At 31.1% G+C, this 23,212-nt stretch overlaps 2 protein-coding genes across 7 annotated transcripts in view; one reads left to right on the forward strand and one right to left on the reverse strand.

Moving 5' to 3' along the window:
• The window catches only part of LOC140671906 (dual specificity protein phosphatase 10), a 37,614-nt gene extending 21,723 nt beyond the window's left edge, over positions 1-15,891 (forward strand). For both annotated transcript variants that reach the window (XM_072903626.1, XM_072903634.1), the window contains 2 exons: positions 8,528-8,932; positions 10,953-15,891. In XM_072903626.1, the coding sequence (XP_072759727.1) occupies positions 8,528-8,932; positions 10,953-11,314 (767 nt within the window). In that variant the 3' untranslated portion in view covers positions 11,315-15,891. The remainder of the gene's footprint in view (positions 1-8,527; positions 8,933-10,952) is intronic.
• A 1,352-nt stretch (positions 15,892-17,243) lies between these two features.
• LOC140671918 (uncharacterized) lies at positions 17,244-22,582 on the reverse strand. Of its 5 annotated transcripts, none has more exons than XM_072903656.1 (10): positions 22,345-22,582; positions 22,075-22,201; positions 21,811-21,959; positions 21,354-21,483; positions 21,082-21,208; positions 19,622-19,729; positions 19,247-19,287; positions 19,087-19,131; positions 18,253-18,409; positions 17,244-18,088 (listed from the first exon to the last, which is right to left on the reverse strand). In XM_072903656.1, exons 2-10 carry the CDS (start codon positions 22,080-22,082, stop codon positions 17,903-17,905), a joined length of 951 nt encoding a protein of 316 aa, XP_072759757.1. In that variant the 5' UTR covers positions 22,083-22,201; positions 22,345-22,582; the 3' UTR covers positions 17,244-17,902. The 5 variants fall into 5 exon arrangements, with proteins under 5 accessions (XP_072759757.1, XP_072759773.1, XP_072759749.1 ...); XM_072903672.1 differs by having other exon boundaries at positions 21,082-21,178; positions 22,066-22,201; XM_072903648.1 differs by having other exon boundaries at positions 22,066-22,201.
• Positions 22,583-23,212: the final 630 nt, after the last annotated feature.

Genomic DNA, 23,212 nt, shown 5'->3' on the forward strand with positions numbered 1-23,212 from the left:
GTCTTAGCCTATAGTCACCTATATTTGGTGATCAATCAATAATGACGTCAGACTCATGGTGATTACAATTCTTGAAACAGAGGATTTCCCGAATTTGGGTACCTAATTGTAAACATATATGCGCTCATTCTGACAATTAGTCATAGTAATTGTTAGGTTTATATCTGGTGACGATATCCGTCACTTGCGTCATATTTTGAAAATTTACGAGGAAAAATATATTGCAATAAATTCAGGGGAATTACAATAGAAAAACAAACATATGTTATTTTTAAATTATCTAAGTTATTTTGAGTTATTATTTTAAAATTGCCGAAGAATTTTTAAAATTTAATGTCTTCAAAAAGAAACATAAGAAATAGAACAAATATATGCTCGAATGAGTTACAACTCTGAAAGTTTTATACGTAATCAAAATTTATATTTTTAAATTCTTTTATAGAAAAAAATTGTAGAGTTTTGAAAAGATTGAAATTGAAATCTGTATGCTTTTTTATATATTAATATAATATAGTGATTTATATAATATAGATATTTTATTTAATTTTTATCAGACAAATATTTTTCAGGGATTTTCTAGATTTTTTATTCAGTAAAGCACAGGATGCTCTGGATTACATTTCCTTGCATTTCCTTTTATCTGGGCATTCTTTAATTATCTTGGTTTGGAAGAAAGGGAGTAAAACCAAGATGTTAAAGAATGTATAGATAGAAAACTGTCATGTTTATGATAAGAACTTATACATTAAAAAATATAAATTGATTAGATAAGTGCAATAGTTGTTTACTAGCTATAACATTTATATATTAAGAATAGAAAATTTATATATAGTAACCTAGTTTATTACTTACACTCTACAGCATAATGCAATTCCAAAGACTACTTTGACTTTTTGATTCTTCGAAAATACAAAATATAAGATGTATGAGAAATAAACAATTCGCTCGATAAATCTTGCTAAATAGAAACATTTACGTTTTAAACAATTTTCTTTTAAAATCAGTAAAGAGTAGATGTGATTAGTTTAAATGGCGACTTTTACTGACTCATAATACAGTATTAAAGTATTTCCTCTTGCAAGAAAAAGGTGATCCCATGATCCTATGACTTTTCGCTTTCAATATCATAATCTGATATGACTACACAATGAGAAGCTGAGAGCTTCAAGGAAAGTGTACTTTCTTCAGCAGTGTCAGAAGCGAAAAGGGTAAGGATCAATGTCGTTCGAAAAATAGTTAGTGATTCCCTTGATTGAACGCAGACGATATGGTACGTCAGGGTCGTGCGTAGTGCCCCGACAGTGAGTCATACTTAACCGCATCAGGCGTCGATATCAACGACATTTACGAGCGTATGTTCGACACGCGTCCTTCTATCGGTCATCGAATGACGCGCGATTGAAAACCGAGGGGAGGGTAAAGGGGGACGTGTAGGAAAGAATCGGCTCGAAGTCATTTTTCGATTCTCGTGAAGATGGCTTAATCTTCTCTGCCGTGATTTAAGACCACGTGTCTTAACTCTGCAAAAAAAAAAAAATATCGCATTTATTATCGTATTAACGCGTTGTACGTTTTAACGTGTCCTTGTACACGCGACATTCGCTAATTACTTTACTGTCATACGCTTTCAACATACAATATTATGACACATTATTGCGCATTTACTTTGATGCACATCTAATAAACTTGTATTTTTTATATATTATATTTCGTATCGATGAATACGTTTTTAATTGTGTTGTTAGTTCGTAAAATTGTGTTGTTTATTTTGTAAAATACATTGAATATCATTGAAAAAATTTGAGAATAGAATTAAAAGAAAATTCCGTTTCTTAATCACTTCAAGTCGTCCTCTGAGTCTCTTCTGAATCATTTGCATATAAAAATACTCGACCTTCTTATTCGTTAATTAAGTCTTCGAACGATATGATTATATAATAATTTGCAATTGAAAAATGCATTGCTCAACAAAACGGTAGCTGAGGAACTGAAGAACTGTTACCATCCTACAATTTATACGATTGTGAGCTGATACGTTTGTTAAATTGTAAATAAAATTTTTTATAAATAAGATATATATTAATTAGTGGTATGATTCATATCGTACATCATAAGCCTCTTCTCTTTATGTATTTACTCTGTATGTATTTATCTTTATGCGTAAATACTACACTGATTTTTTATCTTTAGAGCAATATATGTCATTCTTACATTAGTGTATAATGAATTGATCATTTCGCATTCACTATATTTTAAAACGTTAATCGTGAAAACAAATGCGTAAATTAGCGAGTATGTCGAGTCTGTTAATTTTGACTCGTTATAGTTTTTTTATCACACTAATTAGACTTTAAATAAAAACTTTATAATAGGTACTTATCCTCAGACGATGGAATTAGAGGATTTCTCTATAGATAGATAGATAAATGTCAAAATATTGAAAAATAAATATTTAAAGATTCTAATGTATAGACGAACGAGATGTAACTTCAATAATTTGCAAATTTAAAGAATTAAACTTGTGTAAAAGTTTCTTTATATTGTAATATTAAAAAATTTTTTTTAATGAAAAATTTATAATTACAAATATTTAAAAAATGGAAAGAGAAAAGCAAAATCGGATAAAGCTTTTTTGATAATAGAATTATATCGTTATCACATATTTTCTGCTTTTGTTAAACTGTTTTAAGCATCTAAAAATCTAAGCATTTGCTAACTTGTGAGGAATGGGAAAATTCTAAAAATTCAAGTATCTTAAAATTCACCGTTTTCTAAACATGGAGCGGCTTGAAAATATTTAAAACTATAAAAAAATTTATGGACTTATAAATAGAAGAATTTCTGTATGTAAACTAAAACTCTTTTTCTCTTCTTAATATTAAGAAAAATAAGAATCAGACATGTAACTAAGAAAGAATGTCAGGGGATTCGCAGATTCAGATTCAGGAATCTAAATATATACCGTGTGTCACTTGTACGAAATGTGCATGCCGGAACAGTTTATAAATTCTGCGCTGGAGCTGCACAACGTCACGCGTGTACGCAATGACGCGATCTTAAAGATCCTTGATCGTACTGATCATGATCTAGTGTCGCGGAAGACCTTGAAATCACGATAGAAAGAAAAAAAAAGAACAAAATGACGTTTCATTGTAAGCATAATAAACGTTTCGCTCTAAGTGGTTAGTCATTGGAAGAAATTTCCACATGCGTAGATCTTTCAATGTTTAAACCTTTAGATCATTCATTCCTGGAGTCTGAATCCGCAAGTTTAATCCGAATTATCTGATCTAATCCAACCTCAATATATTAATAATAATTAGACTAAATAAAAACTAGTTAAATAATTAGTATATTAGTTAAATAATTTGTAGTAGCAGAATTTATCAAATACAAAAGGAAGGGAGGAGAGAGGGGGGGGGCAGAATATTAAGACAACAGAAACTTTAAAAGTTTTCTATTTTTCTCTTATTTTTTAAATTTAATTTACTATTAAAATTACTCGATAAATTTACAAAAAATTACATTAATCGTTATTTTTCTTTAAAAAGGTTTTTTGCGAAGTCTGTAATCGAAGTGACTAAAGCGTTAAAAGTAACACGTAGATCGTAGATAATATCGAAAAACGTGATGCAAATATCGTTCGTTACAGTTCGCCACCCGGTATGTTCGTACATGAAAGAGTCATCTGGCTGCATCGCTACGGCGCGTAAAGAAACGTACGCGCTCAAGTCGCGTCGCATACGTTCGGCAATGTTCGGCCGCGATTCACTAACGTCAGCCGCAACTACGACGACGGCCGACCAATCGGTACGTCGTAGGATGACTCATCCATGGCTAGAGTCTCATGTAAACTCTCTCGTGCCGTTCAGCTCGCAGTCTCCCGCCAACCGTGGCATGATTTGTTTCTTATATTTGTACGTTAGGAACAAGTAGTGCCAAAATATCGTACACGAGCCTCAAGTTATTAGCGTGCTTTTATATAAAGCATCTTTTACATATAGAAACTTTTTGTTTTCGACTTTTGTGTCAAATGGTGAGGTGAAACACTGTCACACAGAGGGATCTGTATCCGAAATTAATTTTTTAAACATGAGAATCAGAAAGGACGCACCTTGTCTCGTGCTCCGATTAGCGCCGAGATTCGAGAGCCTCGATTCTTGGGGTAAGCATGGAAATTTTCACAATTTTCTTTGTTATTTTTTGGTAGATTTTTTGTCTGTTTTATACATGCTTTTCATGCGCGCTTTTAAGCACACGTGACACTATCGCGTCGACTGGGGGAAATCTTTCGAATAAGGAAAGACGGAAACATAAAAACAAAATGAGTCAGTGCTGAATAATTCGTAGGACTATTGATTGATTCGCTTGTCGACATTTCATATTATTATGTTACATTTGTCATTAGTTTGTTTACTTGTTGTTATTAACTGATTACTATTTTGGTTCGTATTTCTGAATCATCATTTCGATGACGTCATGGCTGACCTAGAGAAATGTAGATATTATTTTCTCTCGATTTTTTTTCTTTTTAATTTTTTTCTCGTTCTCTTTTTATAATGTAAAAAAGTGTAGTTAAGTTATCAGATATTCTATAAAAAAATAGGTATTGGTATGTACAGGTCCTAAAAAAGAATAAGGTACATATACCAATAAAATATTTCTAGTAATTATACGCACATGCGTATAATTTTTGTATGTATGGAGCAAAAACTTTACAGTCAAACTTTAATTGAATTTTAAAATCTATCGATCAAATGTGTGAATCAATAATTTAAAGATTTTAATATTTCTGTTTTGAAAAATGGAACCTTGGTTTTCAGATATTATATTTATTATTAAGTTTTATTATTTTTTAAGTTTTAAAAAATATAGAAACTAATAATTTGTGTTTTAGAGAAAGATTTTATATGTGTATTATATATAAATTTTTAAAACCTTTTAAAGTAATTTACATATACATATATACGCGGAACTATCATATATTTTTATCAATTATTTGTTATCTTTAATAAATTACAGGCCTCGGTTTTCCTTACAGAAACTTTGATGATACAAGCCATATTGTGTCATCAAAGTTTCTTATACCAACATTAAAAATAAGAAGCATTTTATCAAAATGAACTAAATTAAAAAGTAAACGCATAATTGTTAATTCTAAAATATTAAATAATTTATACATGATTATAAAGTGTAAATGATTAAATATATAAATTATATATATATAAAATTATACGTTTTTGTCATACTAAAATTTACAAAAGAAACAGTCATATATGTACACACACATTATGATTGATTTTTTTGCAAATTTTAGTATGAAAAGAATCGCGAAGATGTAATTTACACTTTACTTCTAAACACTTCTTCAAATAATGCATATTAATATAAAAAATAGTTTTTAGAATAATCTTTAAGGAATTTAAATACAATTTTTTAAGAAAAAATTAGTATTGATCATTAATTTAAAGAGAAAGTGATTTTTATATTATTTTTTGTTTATATTTCTCGTTTATATTTGTAATACTCGCCGTTTTACAAAGAAAATATATAATTTTTATCTTATTCATTTTTTTACTATGTATGATTTACTACATATAACATTAATTTATTTATTTTATTATTTTATTATGTTTCTTTTTTTTATGTAAAATATTCTCAAATTATTTTGATAACGAATTTTTTTAGATTATATCGTATTCAGCTTTTGTTGCGAAAATTTAATAAAAAAAAGATTATTTTTATAAATCTTAAATTTTGTTTTGTATAAATACTTAGACCATATTTCTTCTATTTTCATACAAATCTATAGTGCCTGGTATTCTTTCTCTTTCAATATGATTATAAATATAATAATAAAAATTCTTGGTACATATAGAGGGCATATACAGAGCAAAACTTCATTTCATAGTTGTAAATATTCTCAAGATGCCGCTATTTCGAATTCTTTCTTCTTGAAGACATGAGTTTAAGTAACAGGATTTTCATCGGGTACGACGACCGTTGCGCGGTTTCGCGTAAATCGCAACACTGTCTCGATTACTATAGCGACCTAAATCAAGTGACCTACATATACAGCTTTTCCATAATGATTATGCGCTTCCCGCGATATTGCTTTGAATATTTAATCCTTAGATTTGAGACGATTCAAGTTTATTTTTAAGTCACTAATTTACAACAATATATCTCATATTAAATTTCACTTTATTTTTATTACAACACAATTACTAATACTTATTTTAATTTACGAATATATATACATATATATATATATATATATATATATATATATATATATATAGAGAGAGAGAGAGAGAGAGAGAGAGAGAGAGAGAAATATGCGTGTGATACTTCAAAAGTAAGGTACATATTATTAGTAGATAGAAGAATATATTCAAATTATATGAGATTTGTAAAATAAAATCAAGATTTTATATGATAATAAGAGTATATTTATGACATCATTGAAATGTTGTTATATAAAAAATTTTATTATATAAATCTTATCGACTGATTTCTCATCACAATTCAAAGTAGGTTAAAAGCCCGTGAAAATAAGCTTTGTAGGACAATTAATTATTGTACTCTGTGTATCAAAGAATTGTGTGATAGATTTACAGTGATTGTAATCCGTAGAAAATATATATCTTTATGAAAACATATAATCTATATGAAAGACATACTATGTAATTGCATTTATGATGTCAAGTTGTCTTTGAAAAATTTGATCTATGAAGTATTTATGATGTTATGCGGAATGGAAGTTGCAAGATATCAAGACTGTACAATGTTAGTAACGTATGGCACAGCTTTGTGCTATAAAAAATAGATCTGTGAAAAACTAGATCAAGAGCTATATGGAATTTATAGAAATTATGTCTATTGTCGTTTCGATTATTATTTCACAAGACGTTGTTGCATTAAGAATGCTATTCATATATTATAACGATCTCAATTTAAAATCGTGAAATCGGAAAGGAGCCAACATTGGAATAATGATTGGCGACGACAGTTTGGGGTTGGTGGCCGCTCCGCGAGAGCCAACCGTGGCGAAGGCAGTACGGAGCGAGGAGGGATAACGAGTGAGTCATCGTTGAGCCAGGCCAGGCCTTAGCAGCCGCAGGTCAGGAGAGGAAGACACTTTTAGCCCACATTTCTTCCTCTCCTTCTCTCTCCTTTTCGCGTTCTTGGCGTTCCTTTATTTTTATCCGCCGTCGTTTATTCTCAGTCTGTTTCTTTCTTTCTACTTTTCCACGCCGCGCCGTCACGTTGTCCCACCCTTTATCTGTGTCTTCGTCGCAAGCTGCAGATCCAGATGATGGCACCACCCTCTTATTGTTAGATCCCGCATCTGCGCCGCTTACAATTGACGTTTTTTAAAGATCGCTGAGAAAAAGAACACAAGAGCTTAATTGGCTAATATATTTATATATGTAACAATTATATATATGTCTTATATGTAATAATTACGACTTGTATTCCTAAACTTTTTTCTTCGGGGAGATTCTCTAAATTGAAAGTTATTTATGATTTACTTAAGATTTACTTTCAAAGATCTTTCTTTAAAAGATTTACGATTTTCATAATCTTCTGATATTCGTTTGAGATTTGGATTTTATATTCAAATTAAATTTGTTTGATCAGTGAATCTTATGGTACTTAGATTCCGAAATTCATTTTTGTGTTTCTAGATTTCGAACGCTTGAATTTTTAGATTTCTTTGTTTTCCGATTTTTGGAAATTCAAGTCTCTAATACAATGTTTAAATCTTAGATTGAAGATCTTATAATAATATGACGAATCTTTAAATTTTTAAAATCATTTTACACTCTCTTTGTATTTTTGAGATTTATAATTATTTAAATATAGGTAAGATGATCGTTTTATAATACGCGCTTATAATTTGATAAACTAAATAAATTAATTTACTTAATTGATCATTTATTAAGAATTTGTCTCAAATATGTGTGAAATAATTTATTACGCGTGTACATCTTTTTAAACATATAAATGAATGATTAAACTAAAATGTCAATAGTTGTCACAAGATAATGTCAAGCTGATGACGCAAAATAAGATTAATGAAGACATTTATTTCCCTGATATTTCATATAAAAAAACCTACATTTATAAATATTTAAAAATTGTACAGGATGAGTTTCTTTAAACAGTGATCTATGAAAAATCTACAAATAGGAGGCAGTATTATTGTGTCATTTTGATTATTATTCAGTATTTAGAAAACGCTATGTTATATTTCATATGCATTTGTAAAAGCAAATATGTCTGGCTTTGTCCGTGATAATTTTTACTATATGAATAATTTAACATCAAATTGTTTTCAAAAACAAGTTATTCTTATAATATTGTTTGAGTTATAATATAATAAAATATTTTTCCAATTAATCTATATAAACTTCTAATTATAAAAGAAATAAAAATATTAACGCAGATTTAAACGAAGAAATCATTTATCTTATTAAAAAATTAATCTGCCAAACTAATCATGAATGATTATCTGTTTCAGGTGGACATAGGGAGTTCCACAGGCGGCATCGAGAATTATGCGAAGACACGCTTTTGCCAAATGGCACCGCCATCGATACCTCGACGACGACGACGGTGAGCGGCTGCACGAGTCCCGGACCGGGTTGTCCCGTGCTGAGCGTTTCTGGTCCACCTACCCCGCAGCCAGCCGACATCGACAACCACCCGGCATCCCGCGTTTTACCGTTCCTTTATCTCGGTAACGGTCGAGACGCTGCCGATCTGCAGCTACTGCGTGCCCTCGGAGCTACCCGAGTGTTAAACGTCACCTCGCAACTGCCTGGCTACCACGAGGAACGGGGTATCACATACAGGCAGATACCCGCCTCGGACTCTGGTCATCAGAACCTGAAGCAATACTTCGAGGAGGCGTTCGATTTCATTGGTAAGTATGCTGAGAATTGTTATACTTATTGTTACCCAGGTAGTATAAGTAGTCATTTTGACATCAGAATATGTCAAAAGTAGTCTTTTTGACTTCAAAATGACTACTTTTGCTACCTGGATCATTACTTGAACAAACTGTTTCCATTTTTCTTTGAGGATTACGAGAGATTAGTTTTGAACGAAAACCTATCGTTTTTCCGATAAAGGTTTTTTTGTACTGAGCGACAGAAAATATTTTTTTATTTGGAAAATAATTTTTCGTTTAAAATCCAGCGAAAAATGTTATCGAAAAGATTTCCACGCGTAGTTATATAATCCATAATAACTCAAAATATATCTGATCGACAATCTCAGATCATCCGAACCACGTGATCGTCGATTAAGCGTGATTTTCCACGATTACGTCGGTGGTAGATTTCCTGCTGTTCTTCCGGTTGTGTTCATTCCGTTACAAGTAGTAACGGACCCGCAAACGGAAACAGGGTGTAACCAGGCGTTTCCGGTGGACCATTGAACCAGAGCGCCCGAAGACCAGAAGAACCTTTCATTCATGAAAGCATGAGTCATGCGCGCGCATCCGTGAAACGTAAGAGATCTATTTCCCTTCACCCCTTGACCCTGCGCGCTCCCTCCTTCTTTATCCTTGACGTCGATTTCTCCTCTCGTGCGTTTATGCGTGTGCGCATTTGTGAGGAAACGGATAGAAGGGAGAAGGAAGGACTTCATGCGTAGAAGGGAAGCAGTCATGGCGATTGTAGGGGCTGGTAAGGGCTCGAGAAAAGGTACGAAAGAGCAAGGGAGAAGGGAAGATGGGTCTCCCTCTTCTAGCGTGCAACTGGTGGAATGTCGGTTGAATAAACAGATTCTGCACCCTTCTTGCAGCATCCGATCCTGGCGAAGGTTTATTTGTGAGAAATTCTTTCCCTCATATTGTTGTGATTCATTTAATTTCAAATTCAAGAATGCTTGAATCTTTTGTAAGACGCATCATTTGTCATCCTTTTTTTGTTCAGAACTTGTAGTTTTTGTATATAGTTGAATTGCATTTCTAAATTATCTTTGGCATAATGCACTAACATAATTATTTCCCATTTTATAGAATAAATTTTTATATATTTTTTAAACATTAATTTTTCATTAAAATCTTTTTTATATTATTAATAAAACGGAACAAAATATATATTATTTTCCTATAAATATTACAAGCAACAAAATAGCTAAAGATTGTTTATTAATTTGTATTAAGACCGTGGATTGCTAATTGATGGTAATTATATTAAATTAATTAAATAGAGATATATTTATAGACTTTTCCCGCGTTATATGCACTCTCAATTAAAGATACGTATGTGAAATATTTTTTTATTATTATTGATTTAAGAATTCAGATTATTATAAGGGCTAATACAATTTTTAAATTCACGATTGGAATTATCTTTAATGAAAAAAAGTTGAACGATTTATCGCACGCAGTCGAATTCTTTCGTAATGCGACGTCTGCATAGTCTGCATAGGATCCGGGCAATGCAGTGACTCACTGGCGATACGATAGCGTCCCCCATATATTGCATAATCGAGTCGACTGTGTTCGAGTTTCACGACTGCTTCGTTTCAGCGTTTACGAGCTCGACTCATTTCTATTTTTCATAAACACACGTTAAACTCGCGTTAAATTTCGCGAGTCTTGAAAACTTTTTTTTTAATTTTATATATATATAAAGGATTTCAAATAAAACATAAAAATATATTAGCATATTTTTAACGTTTCAATAGCGATTTATAATATAAACTAGAATGATGTTAATCACAATATAAATTTGAATAATTATTTATTAACTTAAAAAAAGAAAATTGGATATTTTCACTTTAATTATTGTAAATGGTTTTCTAGTAAATAATTTCTTCTATTATTTTTGTCTCATGAAATTTCATTTTGGAAAACATTGATCTACACAATGAACAATATAATTAAATTAAGAAATACATTAATCATTATGCAATTCGTCTTCGTGTTTCAGAGGAAGCGCGGAAAGCCGGAAGTAGCGTGTTGGTACACTGTCAAGCTGGTGTGTCGCGCAGCGCGACGATTGCAATTGCCTACATAATGCGGCACAAGGGTCTGTCGATGGTGGAGGCGTACAAGCTGGTGAAAAGCGCGCGTCCAATCATCAGCCCGAATCTGAACTTCATGGGTCAGCTGTTGGAGCTTGAGCAGGGTCTACGGGCGTCTGGCGACGTCGTCAACTCTGCACCAGAAGACCCAGCAACGACGACGACGGCGACGGCGACCACGACGACAACGACGAGTAGCTGTCACCAGTGCAGGTGGAGTCATCAACCTAATAGTGAAGAAGTGGTCACCTCCGGTTGTAGCGTTTGAGACCGGGACTTCTCTCGTATTTTCTTCTTTTTTTAATTTTTTTCGAGAGTACCGACCGAATCACCGACGCCAACATCGGAGCGTTGCAAACGCGTGGTAAACATATCCTGAGATATCATCAAGAGCGAATGTCGGCGTTCTTCCTGTGCCTCTTCGTGACGAACCCGGATGATTAATAATTTCCGGGATTGGATGGTCGATCCTCTAAAGATACCGATCGCAACTATAGAAAGGATTGTGCAACGATAAAGCCTTCGATCGTTTTTAAGATTACGGAATTTTTAGTTTTTCAATCTTCGAATTTTTCAGTATTTGAATTCTTGTATTTTTTATCCAAGGCTTTTTTTGGCTTAAACAATATTCATCCTTCGAATGTTTAGTTTTTTAAAATTAAGATGGTTTAGATTCTCGGATATTCCGTGCCTTCGGAACGACCATTCAGTAAAAGGTAAGCTGCCAACTTGACAGATCAACTTATTAAGAGACTCGAAGGAAATGTATAAAGAAGGCATGTCACATTCTTATAACAAATGATTTATTTCTATAAATAGATATACATTATTATTATTATTATTTTCCATATATTGAAATATTACATTCTGTATATTAAAATTAGTCCATATACTCCATATGCGACAATAAATCACTTTTGCTACCAGTAATCAATAAATAGAGCAACTTCAGCTGGATAAGTTTGTTACGAATGTGACATACCTTTTCCTCATATTTGTAATTAAAGAAAAAATTATAGGGAGAAAGAATTTTCTACTTCGGAGAAGCGTATAAAGTGGTAGAGAGCGTATTACGTATGAGAGACATTTGAACACGTTCTCTTTTAACTTCGATAACGAATAATAGCGCTTCGCGATTATTTATTTTCAGATAATGTTCAATCACGGTGAACATTACTTGTACTTACGATATATAGTGTTCCCTACGCCTGGTCAAGTCAATAGAGAGGCAAGTAAAACGTGCGGAGTGCTTGTTAACGAGCTTCTCGTTAAATAAGCGGTCAAGTATTGTCGTCCGGCATTGTTTATGCAAGAGGAAGCGAGGGAGGATACGATGTTGACGGAAATGACTGTTTAACTGACTAATTATAGGCAGCTTGCAATGTCGAGGAAAACTCGGGACTAAATATTAACAAATAAATGTTAATTTTAAGGAGACTATGGAATGATATATTGATCATTAGATTCACGATTATTATATGATAAATGAAATATAATTTAACGTTAATACATTGTGATATGCGTTAGTATAAAAAAACAGCAATATATAATATAATGTAATGTGTTTTTATTCATAATACTGATTTTGCGACATGTTTAGACCAATTTAAAGATACAAGAATATTAACCCATATAAAATTCAAGTTTTTTTTTAACTCAATATAACACGAGAAGTAAATGAATCAAGATTTATTAAATACTATTTTTTAACCTTTTTGCTAAACATAACACGATATCAATTTACAACAGATAAAAATTGCACGCTTGCCTCTTAATTGACTTTCTTTATATCAGGCATGAACTTTTGCTAGGAAAATTATCCTCAGTGTGGAGACGATAGTCATCTAATCAACATGTATGGGGTGTCACGAGAAAAAAATGAGATTCTAGTTTTTAAATTAATAGAGTTACTTTTTTTGCAATGACAAGATGTTATGTTAGATATTTTTTAATTACTGTGTTCGATAAAACTTTTATGTTAAGTCAATGTGAGAATAGTAACAATAAAGACAACTTAATTAATTTTCAATATTAATCGTAAGGTAAATATCGAACAAGACAGAGGTGGCACGATTGCAAAGAAATTTAATTTACAAATATTTCGACGCAAAACCAATATTACGTATTCTTATAACTGTTTTTCGAATTTACGTTTTATTTCGTAGTTGGACAAATAAAGAATTAATTATTTCGTGTCATTTTTAAAATATTGTCTTTGGAATCAAATGTATTTAATAAACAATGAAATATATAAATGAAGAAGCAAAATTTTCTTTCAAGACATGATTTTATTACTGCTACAACATCGTTCATATAATATTTGTTTATATTGCAAAGATATTGTAGAGACATATAAAATTGCAAAATCTTAACAAGATTGCAGCAACATTTATGCGATATAATTGCAATATTTATACAAACATTGAAAGTTGCAATTTTCTTTTTATGTTAAATGCGTTCTTTTGTACTTCTCAAAAACGTGATTATAAGGATTTCAAATAGAAAATAAGATCCAATAAATAAATACAACTGATAAGAGAAAGAAATTATCACCCTTCCCCTAAAATTCCTGGAAATACTATTATCCAGAATAATAAAAGAGATTGTGATTCTGAGTAAATGAATATTTATATGAGATATAGTGTATACATTTTTTTCTCAAAGCACCCTGTACACCAAGATCAAGTCGGAATCAAAATGGAATGTTAATTTAATGGCGAGCTCTATGGAGTCCATATGAAAGGAAAAAAACTGTTCATTATATATAAATAAAAGCGATTGTTAATAACTTAAGTTAATACATCCAGGTAAATGAAAGAGTGATAGTAAGAGAAAATGGAAGAGAGTGCGAAGATGACAAGAAAGAAAGCAAAGATATAATAAATATAAAGCGGATCGATTGAGACCATTAATCGAGAGCGGGAATTCGCTTGTTTTGCATCTATATTGCAACGCGGTTGATATTTGATAAAAAATATATATAATAATATATCGTTCACTGAAAATACATAGCTTAGTTCGTTAAGCTCCCTTAGCATTTAAGGATCTGGTTGAGATCCAACCATCGTGATCTAGTCGTTTGTTGGGATAATGATACGTACGATGTAAATGAAACGAGATGCGAAGATGCTCTGTAATTTACAGAACAGTATATATATATATATATATATATATAAATGGTCAAAAATATAAAACCATATAATTATTAGATAAGATATAAAGAGACGATGGAAGAAAAAGATTAGCGCACTAAACTTTCCGACTTAAAAGGAATAGTGAATTCAAGCGAATAAATTTACTGTGCCATGTAACAGCACAATCTCGTGGTTCGACCAATGAAAAAAAAATTATAATGTCGCAAAGGCGCCTTATTAACGACTTAATTATATTACCGACAATAACTTTTCGTGGAAAAGCTATCGTGAATCACAGAAGGAGAGTTGAACGACAGGGAATGGAGGGAGAAAGAACCAAGTTCCTTATAGGATTTTGTCTACGACGACGAATTCTCGATTAATTAACCAATTTTCAAAGAACGGTACATATCAGTGAAGCGTTGCCTTGCGATAAACGACGAGAGAACTGATAAATAGTCGTAGAGGCGATAGACAATTAAACGATTTAAACAATTAGTTACCTTGCCAGCGATCGGGAGTGGAAAAGAAAAAATGAGAGCGGGTTGATAGAAATGTAGAGTACCTGTTGCATCACACAAAATGTGTACGTATTTTATCGAGACATATTGGTAATAGCTAATACAACGACTTGCGATAAATCATGGCGTTTTTCATTAATCGAACGATAATCAAAACGACCAGAATTAATTAGTTTGCTTTTGAGTTTTCGAAACATACTTTATTCATTTTGTAACTCGTAGCGACTTGTAGGATGACTAGGATTGGAGGATAAAAATCGGATTATTAATAAAAGAAAAACTAATTGCGAAAAGAAAAACTAATTTTCGCTTAACTTATTCTATTAACTGTTTAGAAAGCTTAAGCAATATAATTGTTTTGAGCCGCGATAATTCTTCTAATGTCGATCCGATTTAACTTCCAGTTCTATATACATTCATTTTCAATTATATACATACGTATATATCTTAATTTTATTAAAAAATAATTTTTTTTCAATGCAATTGACATTTTTTTATATTAAATGTCAATTGAAATTAGTCTTTTGTAAATATTTATTTTTACTCTTAAAAAGTACAGTTTATTCTTGAAAATTATCACTCAATATCAGCCCCGAAAATAGTCTTTTGCGATTAGATAATAATACATTCGCATGCGTAACAAATCAAATTGGCGAATATTTATTGCACGTCGTCGTATATTTTTATTGATAACATGCGTGCGTGCGTGCGAAGGGTATCGCTTGCCCTTTCGAGAGGTCTGTTTACGCTTTTTAGAGGTATCTTTTTGCGAATTAATCAATATATCTTTCTTTAAATGCGATACAAAGTATTTTAACAGAGTTTTATACAACGTTTTGGAAAATTACATGTCATAAAACTTTACGAAACGAGTTACCGCGGCTTCTCAGCAGAATAAGTTGTGACAAATCTTGGCAGAATCAAAACATACATTTCGAAAAAATGAAAAACAAAGGGTAAACATATGAAAAAACCAGGAGGATTTTGGAAGAGAGAGAGAGAGAGAGAGAGAGAGACCCCAAATGTATGATCGGATCCCAACGATTTGTAATGTACAGTGTAGCTACGTAGTGATTAGGAAATATTAGCGTAAAGATGTAACTATATCGCGTATGTGCGTGCAACTATTGTATTATATTAAAAATTTATTTAGTTATTTTATGAATAAAAATGCAAACTTTGCCGGTTCATCCTGGAAGCTGTTTCAACCTCGTATTATCGCGTATGTTACACAGCCTGAATTTTATTCCATATATACCAAATTACAAGGAAATGTTATAAAAACAGCTTTGAGCACTTATATAATATTATGCTAATTTTGAAATATGCAAGCCATTATTTTCGTATTATATTGCGTATCATTTCAAATTAAAATAATAATTAAAACGATACAGCAAAACAAGATATAAAATAAGAATATAAAGTGTAAAAGATTTTCATTTAATTTTTATGTATGTGACTACAAAACATATTTATCTCTAACAAGGAGAACGAGGGGTAAAATATGATCATTAGATATTTTGGCAATAAAAGTTTTTCTTCAAACAATTTTATATATTCTCGTTATATCGTTCTGCGTATTACATACACACTTGCCGCAGAAGTCTCCTAATTAAATGCATTAATTAATTACTACAGAATCATCTGTGTGTCTATATATATATATATACATACATATATATACACATAGAATTTTGTACGAATCACGTATAATAATGATAATATTAATAATAATATAATAGTAATAAAATAATTCATAATCTTACGTCACCTTGTGTTGTAAGTATAAAACTTACATAGATCATTCATTCTTACATTATTACAATAGAAAATGAATCAAGTCGCTTATGTCATAATCGGCCCTTTTGCATAGTTTCAAATACCTCTTGCGTTTGTATATATATATTTATTTGTTACTTCACTGAGAGAACGCATTGAAAAATTGCAAATAATGGCAATTAATTAGTAATAGAGAGATAGCAAATACATATCTATAATATGCAACCTGTGTGCTTGCAACTGAAGCTTCGCAAGCGATGATTGTTATATCATTAACAATATCTTATTAACAAGATTGAAGATTACTATTGCTTTTTACAAAATGTAGCTCGCGTTGCAGATTGCAAAATCGTACATTTATACGATTCCCATATAGCCGGCACTGTGATTAGAGAATTATCTATTTATTCGTATTGATTTAACTTGCGATACGCACTAAAAGTTAGGTTTATTCTTACCTAGTATCTTCCTTATTGCCTAGGATGATCCATAAATCATGCATTAGAGGGATATAGAAAATCAATTACTACGAATGCAATGTGAAAATACTTTTTTAGTTTATTGAACTAAATGTCTAAAGCTTAACAGGCTATCAACTTAAATTTTTTAACTTTTATTACAAACTAATTCGTTTATATATTCTGTATTAAATTTTCAGCCTTTCAATTTCATAAAAAATAAGTAAAAATATATCAACATGAGGCGCAACTTTATTCTATAACTCTATAGTTGCCGTGAGAAAAAAATCATGTGCATATTTCAGTTTTTATCTTTCGTTGAGGAAATTAAAAAAAAAAAAAACAATAAATAATTCGCAAACGCAGAACTGCATTGTGAAAATAAAAAGAAAGCAATTTGACAGAAAACGAATAAAATTATTCTTGAAGCATTCTGCATTATATATATTGAGCAAGGAAAAACGTACAGATATCACAAAAGCAATTTAGTGCAACGCGCAATATTTGTGCTTTAACTTTGTGAATTTTCAAAGAATCAATATACATATAACGCGAAAAGATTCTCTATTAATTTAATATTCGATAGAGAAAGTAGATTGTTCTTTGATCATTTTGTATTATATACTACATAAAAATATGTATATCACAATATATCAACAATGATTAAAATAGTTAACGCAATATGCGATTTTCAGTCGTTCACCCTGTAATGGTTGCAAATTTCCCAATAATCGAAAAATTGGGAGAGATACGATGCAAAAATTATATTAGATTTCAACGAAAAGATAAATAAATTGTTCTTGCTACGACAGATGAGAAAGAGAAAAAGAGAATGAAACAAAATATATATGATAATAATTAAAATAATCAGCGCGGTGCGCGACTTACGGCTCATCCTGTAGCTCGGCGATTATCATAAGGAGCAAAGAGCCAAGAAGGCATGATTTTTATTAGACGTAGAGGATTAATTGCTGGCTAATGTCGCCATCGCGCGAATCAATGTAGCGTTCTCCTCGATAAGCCGTTCTCGTTCCAGGGCCATTTCGTGTTGTTGCTTTAAAAGGCGAGCCTCGAGCGCCATAATTTTATGGTCCCGATCTTCCAACAGGGATAGCAGCCTTCTATTCTCCTCTTGTGCTCGCTCGATCAGCTGAAAATCGCATCAATCGTGTTTAATTCTTAAAAATTTGTGTCATTTAATTAGTATATAAAAAAATTAAATATTCGGAAATATATGTGCATTTTTTTATTATTACGAATTAATGAAATTTTAAATATATATAATTTGGTGATCTAATTATTTAATAAACTTACTTCGTGTGGATTGTCGCCGGTTGGTGTTGGCAATCTCGGTCTGCCGGTCGCATTGACAGATGTCTGCGGCTCGTGATTGCCATGGTCCGATTGATTAATGCTATCAGATTGATTGAGAGAATCAAATTCCTCGTCGTCGGCCTCCAAATCCGAATGACTAAAACGCAGACATCAATAATCGTATGTAATTTAAGCGTTCGACTTACCGCATGAATTAGTATTTTACAGTATGTCGTTTATAAATTGTATTAGGCACGACCGTCGATGCGGATACAAAGAATATTGCACATAATTAATATTTTAATTTTGTGTTTATTTTTAGTATTCTTAATAATTTAGTTTTAATAAAAAATTAGTCGAATAAAAAATTAAAAAATTAATAAATTGCTGAGAAAATAAGGCTCTTTAATGGTTAAAAATTTAACAATTAATCAAATAAAATAATTTCATGTGACTGCATGTATAATTTTGTCCTTCAATTATTTTATAATCACTGTCATTTTTAAATTACTTTTTTCGGAGAAAAAGTTAGTTTATTTTTAATTTTAAAATATATATTCAGGGATTAACTTTGTGCATATTATATAATTTGTATCGCAACAAGTCTTTCATATTTGAATTCTTTCCATTTTTATGAGATTAATTGATCCATTATGACTCGTTGTCATGTTATTATTTGTTATAATATTATTAGTTATGCATATATGTACATACATAAATCTTGGATGATGTGACGGATTAGATAAATTGTTAATCAAAATTCTACTAGCTCTACCGTACTTCGTACAGGTCGTGCCTAATCATAGTTCTTCTGATACAATGTAACGCACTTACCAACTGTGTCTAACTATGCATGACCTGTATGAAGTACGGTAGTGCCTAGAAAGCAGTTATGATTTATTATAAAAGAACAGCTAAAGAGAATTACTGCATCATGATAAAAGGTGCTCATTTCCTAATTACCATTAATTACATATAAATATGTATGAAATACCTTTTATTTCGCCTTTGTGTGTACATTCTGGCAGTCCGATCCTGTAACATGCACATTTTTAAATACTTGTCTTAAAAAAGTTGATTTACATTTCCTTTGTAATAATAAGAAATATTGTGTTATTTTAATATTTCTTTTTGTCTTTATTGTTTTATATTATCAGTTTTAAAGAAAAGAAATCAATAATTAACATTGTAAAGATTTTAAGAATAATGTTTTTGGAAGTTTGAACTTGATTAAAAATTATTATATGATTTTAATTGCAATTATATCTCAAAATAATATCTAAGATTGCAATAATTCTTTCCAGATTTTTTCTAACAATATAAAAATAAATTGTTTTTTGTCTTAAATAAATTTATTAGATACACTTACTTCTATCAATTCATGATCAAGGAATTCATTATGATGTGTGTTATGTTTAGTTTCAAGACAAGTGCCAGTAAGTTCTTCCTCATCCTCTCCTGTACTACCACCAGTGCTCTGAGGAATTATACCAAATATCACACAAAGATACTTTTACAATATTTAAATATTAAAAAGTACATTGAGCTATATCTCATAATTTACTAATAGTAGCAAATTTACAAGTATTATTACCTATAATAAATATGTAATTAAGAGAGTCAATCTTCGCAACATTATAATTGTCTTGACATTGTCTTTGCAATAAAAAGTTATATATCAAAATTTTGAATTAAAATTAACTAAAGAAAAAATGATATTATTTTATATATCTAATCATAAACATAATTGGTTAAAGATATAAAGTTTGTATAATTCATAAATTATTTTGATAAGATAATTTTGATAAAGATATCTCAATATTCTTATAAGAATATTAGAAAAAGAAAAGAAACGAATCTCAACACATAAATTAATAAAAAAAGGCTTTTTAAAATCGTAATACAGGGTATTTACTCAAATTTTTAAATGTTTTTTACTTTTATAAAAATTTTTTCTTAACAAAAGCTATTCAGTTTTTCAGTTCACATTTGTAAATTTAGTAATATATACATACAAATATATATATATATATATATATAAATTTAGTAATATATACATACATATATATATATATATATATATATGTGTGTGTGTATGTATATATTACTAAATTTACAAATGTGAACTGAAAAACTGAATAGCTTTTGTTAAGAAAAAATTTTTAACTTGTACATTTTCATTTTTTATCACTAAAAATTAAAATAAAGAATATATACAATATTTTGTTAAGACATTAAATATGTAAACAAAGATAGATATATGTTTATAATTTAGTTTAGTATAAGAGCAAAAATATTAAAAAGAGAATTTTTTTTTAAATTTCCTGAGTTCTAAAATTTCCTGAAATTCCAGTTTTTCCATGTTTTTCCCCATGAGTAAACACACCCATAAATACATCCTATAATAGTTTAATCTTATTATGAATTGATTAAAATAATTAATAAATTAATTAAAGTACACCGAAAAGTGATAATTTAGGAACATGTAATAAAATTATAAAGTTTTAAAACTAAAACAAAAAAATCCAAGATATCATTTTAAATTAGGACTTTACAAATCATGATTTAAAAGATTTGATAAAAAAATACAAATTTAAAAAAATCAAGTAACTAGAAAAGTAGATTTCATCGACTTATAAGAAATGCAAGCTTATAAAATTTTAACAACATGTATATAGAGATTCAATGGATTACAATATCACAACATAATAATTTTAAAGAGAAAATCAATTTTTAAATTTTTTATAAAGTCACATTATTATTATGCCTGCAACCTAATTGTGTGATTACTTATGGGTGATACTTATGGGTTAATTCACAATGGCAAACCTCTGTCGATGGTAAATGTACGACTCCTGTGCTACGCCGTTTTTCTCGCAGTTTCCGTCGATCGCGTTGCTGCTTCCCCTTGTTTATATGCGTTGGCCTGTGCAAACAGGATACTACACTAAAGACACTAGAACCAGATCCAGAAAGTATATTAGGCAGTTACGTAAAGTTCCATATCAAAGATATTGTTAGCTAATGGACACTTCAAACGCGAATAAATTTCTACAATTCTTCACCAAATTCAGAAACGCATGCAATCGCGATTTACGTACCGTCCGGTTACGCGTTTATCCTGCTTTCTCATTATGGGTTTATTCTGCAAGTTGTCATGTTCGGATAGAAGTATGGGATTGGAACTTGTGTCGTAAGCACCTTGTGATTCTTCCACATCGGGTGTGTTCTCTGAAGAAGTAAAGGAAATTGTTAGAAACAATAATATCACTGATCACATTTCATTTTTTGTAAAAACTTGTTCTTCAATCAAATCAGGTGATTATTAGATACTTTAATCTTATATGTTATATATTATGAATATATATAGAATATTCTAGAAATCATGAACTGTATTAGCATCTGTAATTAAGTTATTCATTGTGTTATTTTTAAGAGACAACTAAAATTAAAATTTAATTGTATTTAATGCCACTAAATTAATATTTGGTATGTTTTATTCTTAAAGAAAAAAATATCTAATCTCACTTGTTTATAAACACTTTCATCAACACGTACTTTGAAAGCTTATGGAAGACATGTCTCCTGTTCTAGGTGGACCCACTCTAGCTCTAGCGGTCCTGATTCTGGACCGCCTGGATGTCAATTCAAAATCATTGTCAAAGTCTTCCTGGCTGACGGAGCTGGACGCCATACCGGCGATGTCACTACAATGCAAAAATTCACTTGTAAAATCATACTTGAGAAATTAACAGAAGCAATCGCTATAAGAGTGTGTGTGTGCTGTGCAAAGAGAAAAAAATGGGTCCTTACAAAAAATACCTGGACATCTGAACAAAGAGTAGATAGGTTGTGACGTGCGATACCTATGGGGATGATGATTGTCCCGTGCTGCTCAGTGCCCGTGAAGCTTTAGTTAGCTCGTTTTAGGCTACTGTTCAGGACTCGTCTGAGAAAAAGGGAGAGGAAGAGAAGTCGAGAAGAGAGCTTTGTTAAAAAAACGGGCTCGCGAACGAAGCAAAAAAAAAAGACGCAACGTGCGCAGGTAGGAATGTAATTGAATAATCAGACTATCACCAATCGAAGAATCACCTGAAAAGGCCCTCGACTACCGATCCGGTGATTCACTGGCGACCCGAATGAGAGATTGACAGCTGTCAGCCGACGTAAATGATGACCATAAACATAGACGGCCGAAACGAGCACATAATTGGACCAAGCTAAATCGGCGTATCGATCCGGTGTCGAGCCGGTGGAAGGCAAGTGAATCGACAAAACCTTTTACAACTTTATCCTCAGGAATACGACTCTCTGGTTAATTGTAGAGCTTAGAAGCCGCTATGAAATCTGCTAGTGACTGCCAGTAACTACCAAGTCCTCTTCGCCTTGTTGTTCACTGCGCTAACCACCCCCACCTTCGCGTAAGTACGATGCGTAGTATGTCAGATGACAGATAGACCGAAGCCCGAAGCCTGAAGAAAGACTGGACTGCGTTCGGAAAACGCAACGATTTTGTAACCGTTGAGCGAGCACAAAGTGATCGATGAATGGTTGCGTTCGGAAAACACAGTAGCTGTGGCTATATTTTAACTGATAGCACGTCGTAGGTCGTATATATATGAATGAAAGTATACATATACATATATGAATGATTTTTCTTCACACTAGCGATTTATGTACACGGAATGCAGTGTGCCATTTCGCTTCTGACGTTATGACGTAATACATATGACTGAGTGAAAGGAGGGAAGCTTAAAGAATTATTTTGATGATGAATATTAGTTTTTAGTTTAGCTTTAATATTTCACAATTAGACTGTTATATTTTATTATATTTATGATATTTCAATGATTGAATTTTTGTTTGCAAAAATTGATTAAGAAATCTCTGATTAATAAAAACGGGATATAATTAAAATATAGTAATAATAATTATAGTAATTATAATTTAAATATAGTAA

This window comes from Anoplolepis gracilipes, chromosome 1, assembly GCF_047496725.1.
Source record: "Anoplolepis gracilipes chromosome 1, ASM4749672v1, whole genome shotgun sequence".
NCBI classification, from domain to species: domain Eukaryota; kingdom Metazoa; phylum Arthropoda; class Insecta; order Hymenoptera; family Formicidae; genus Anoplolepis; species Anoplolepis gracilipes.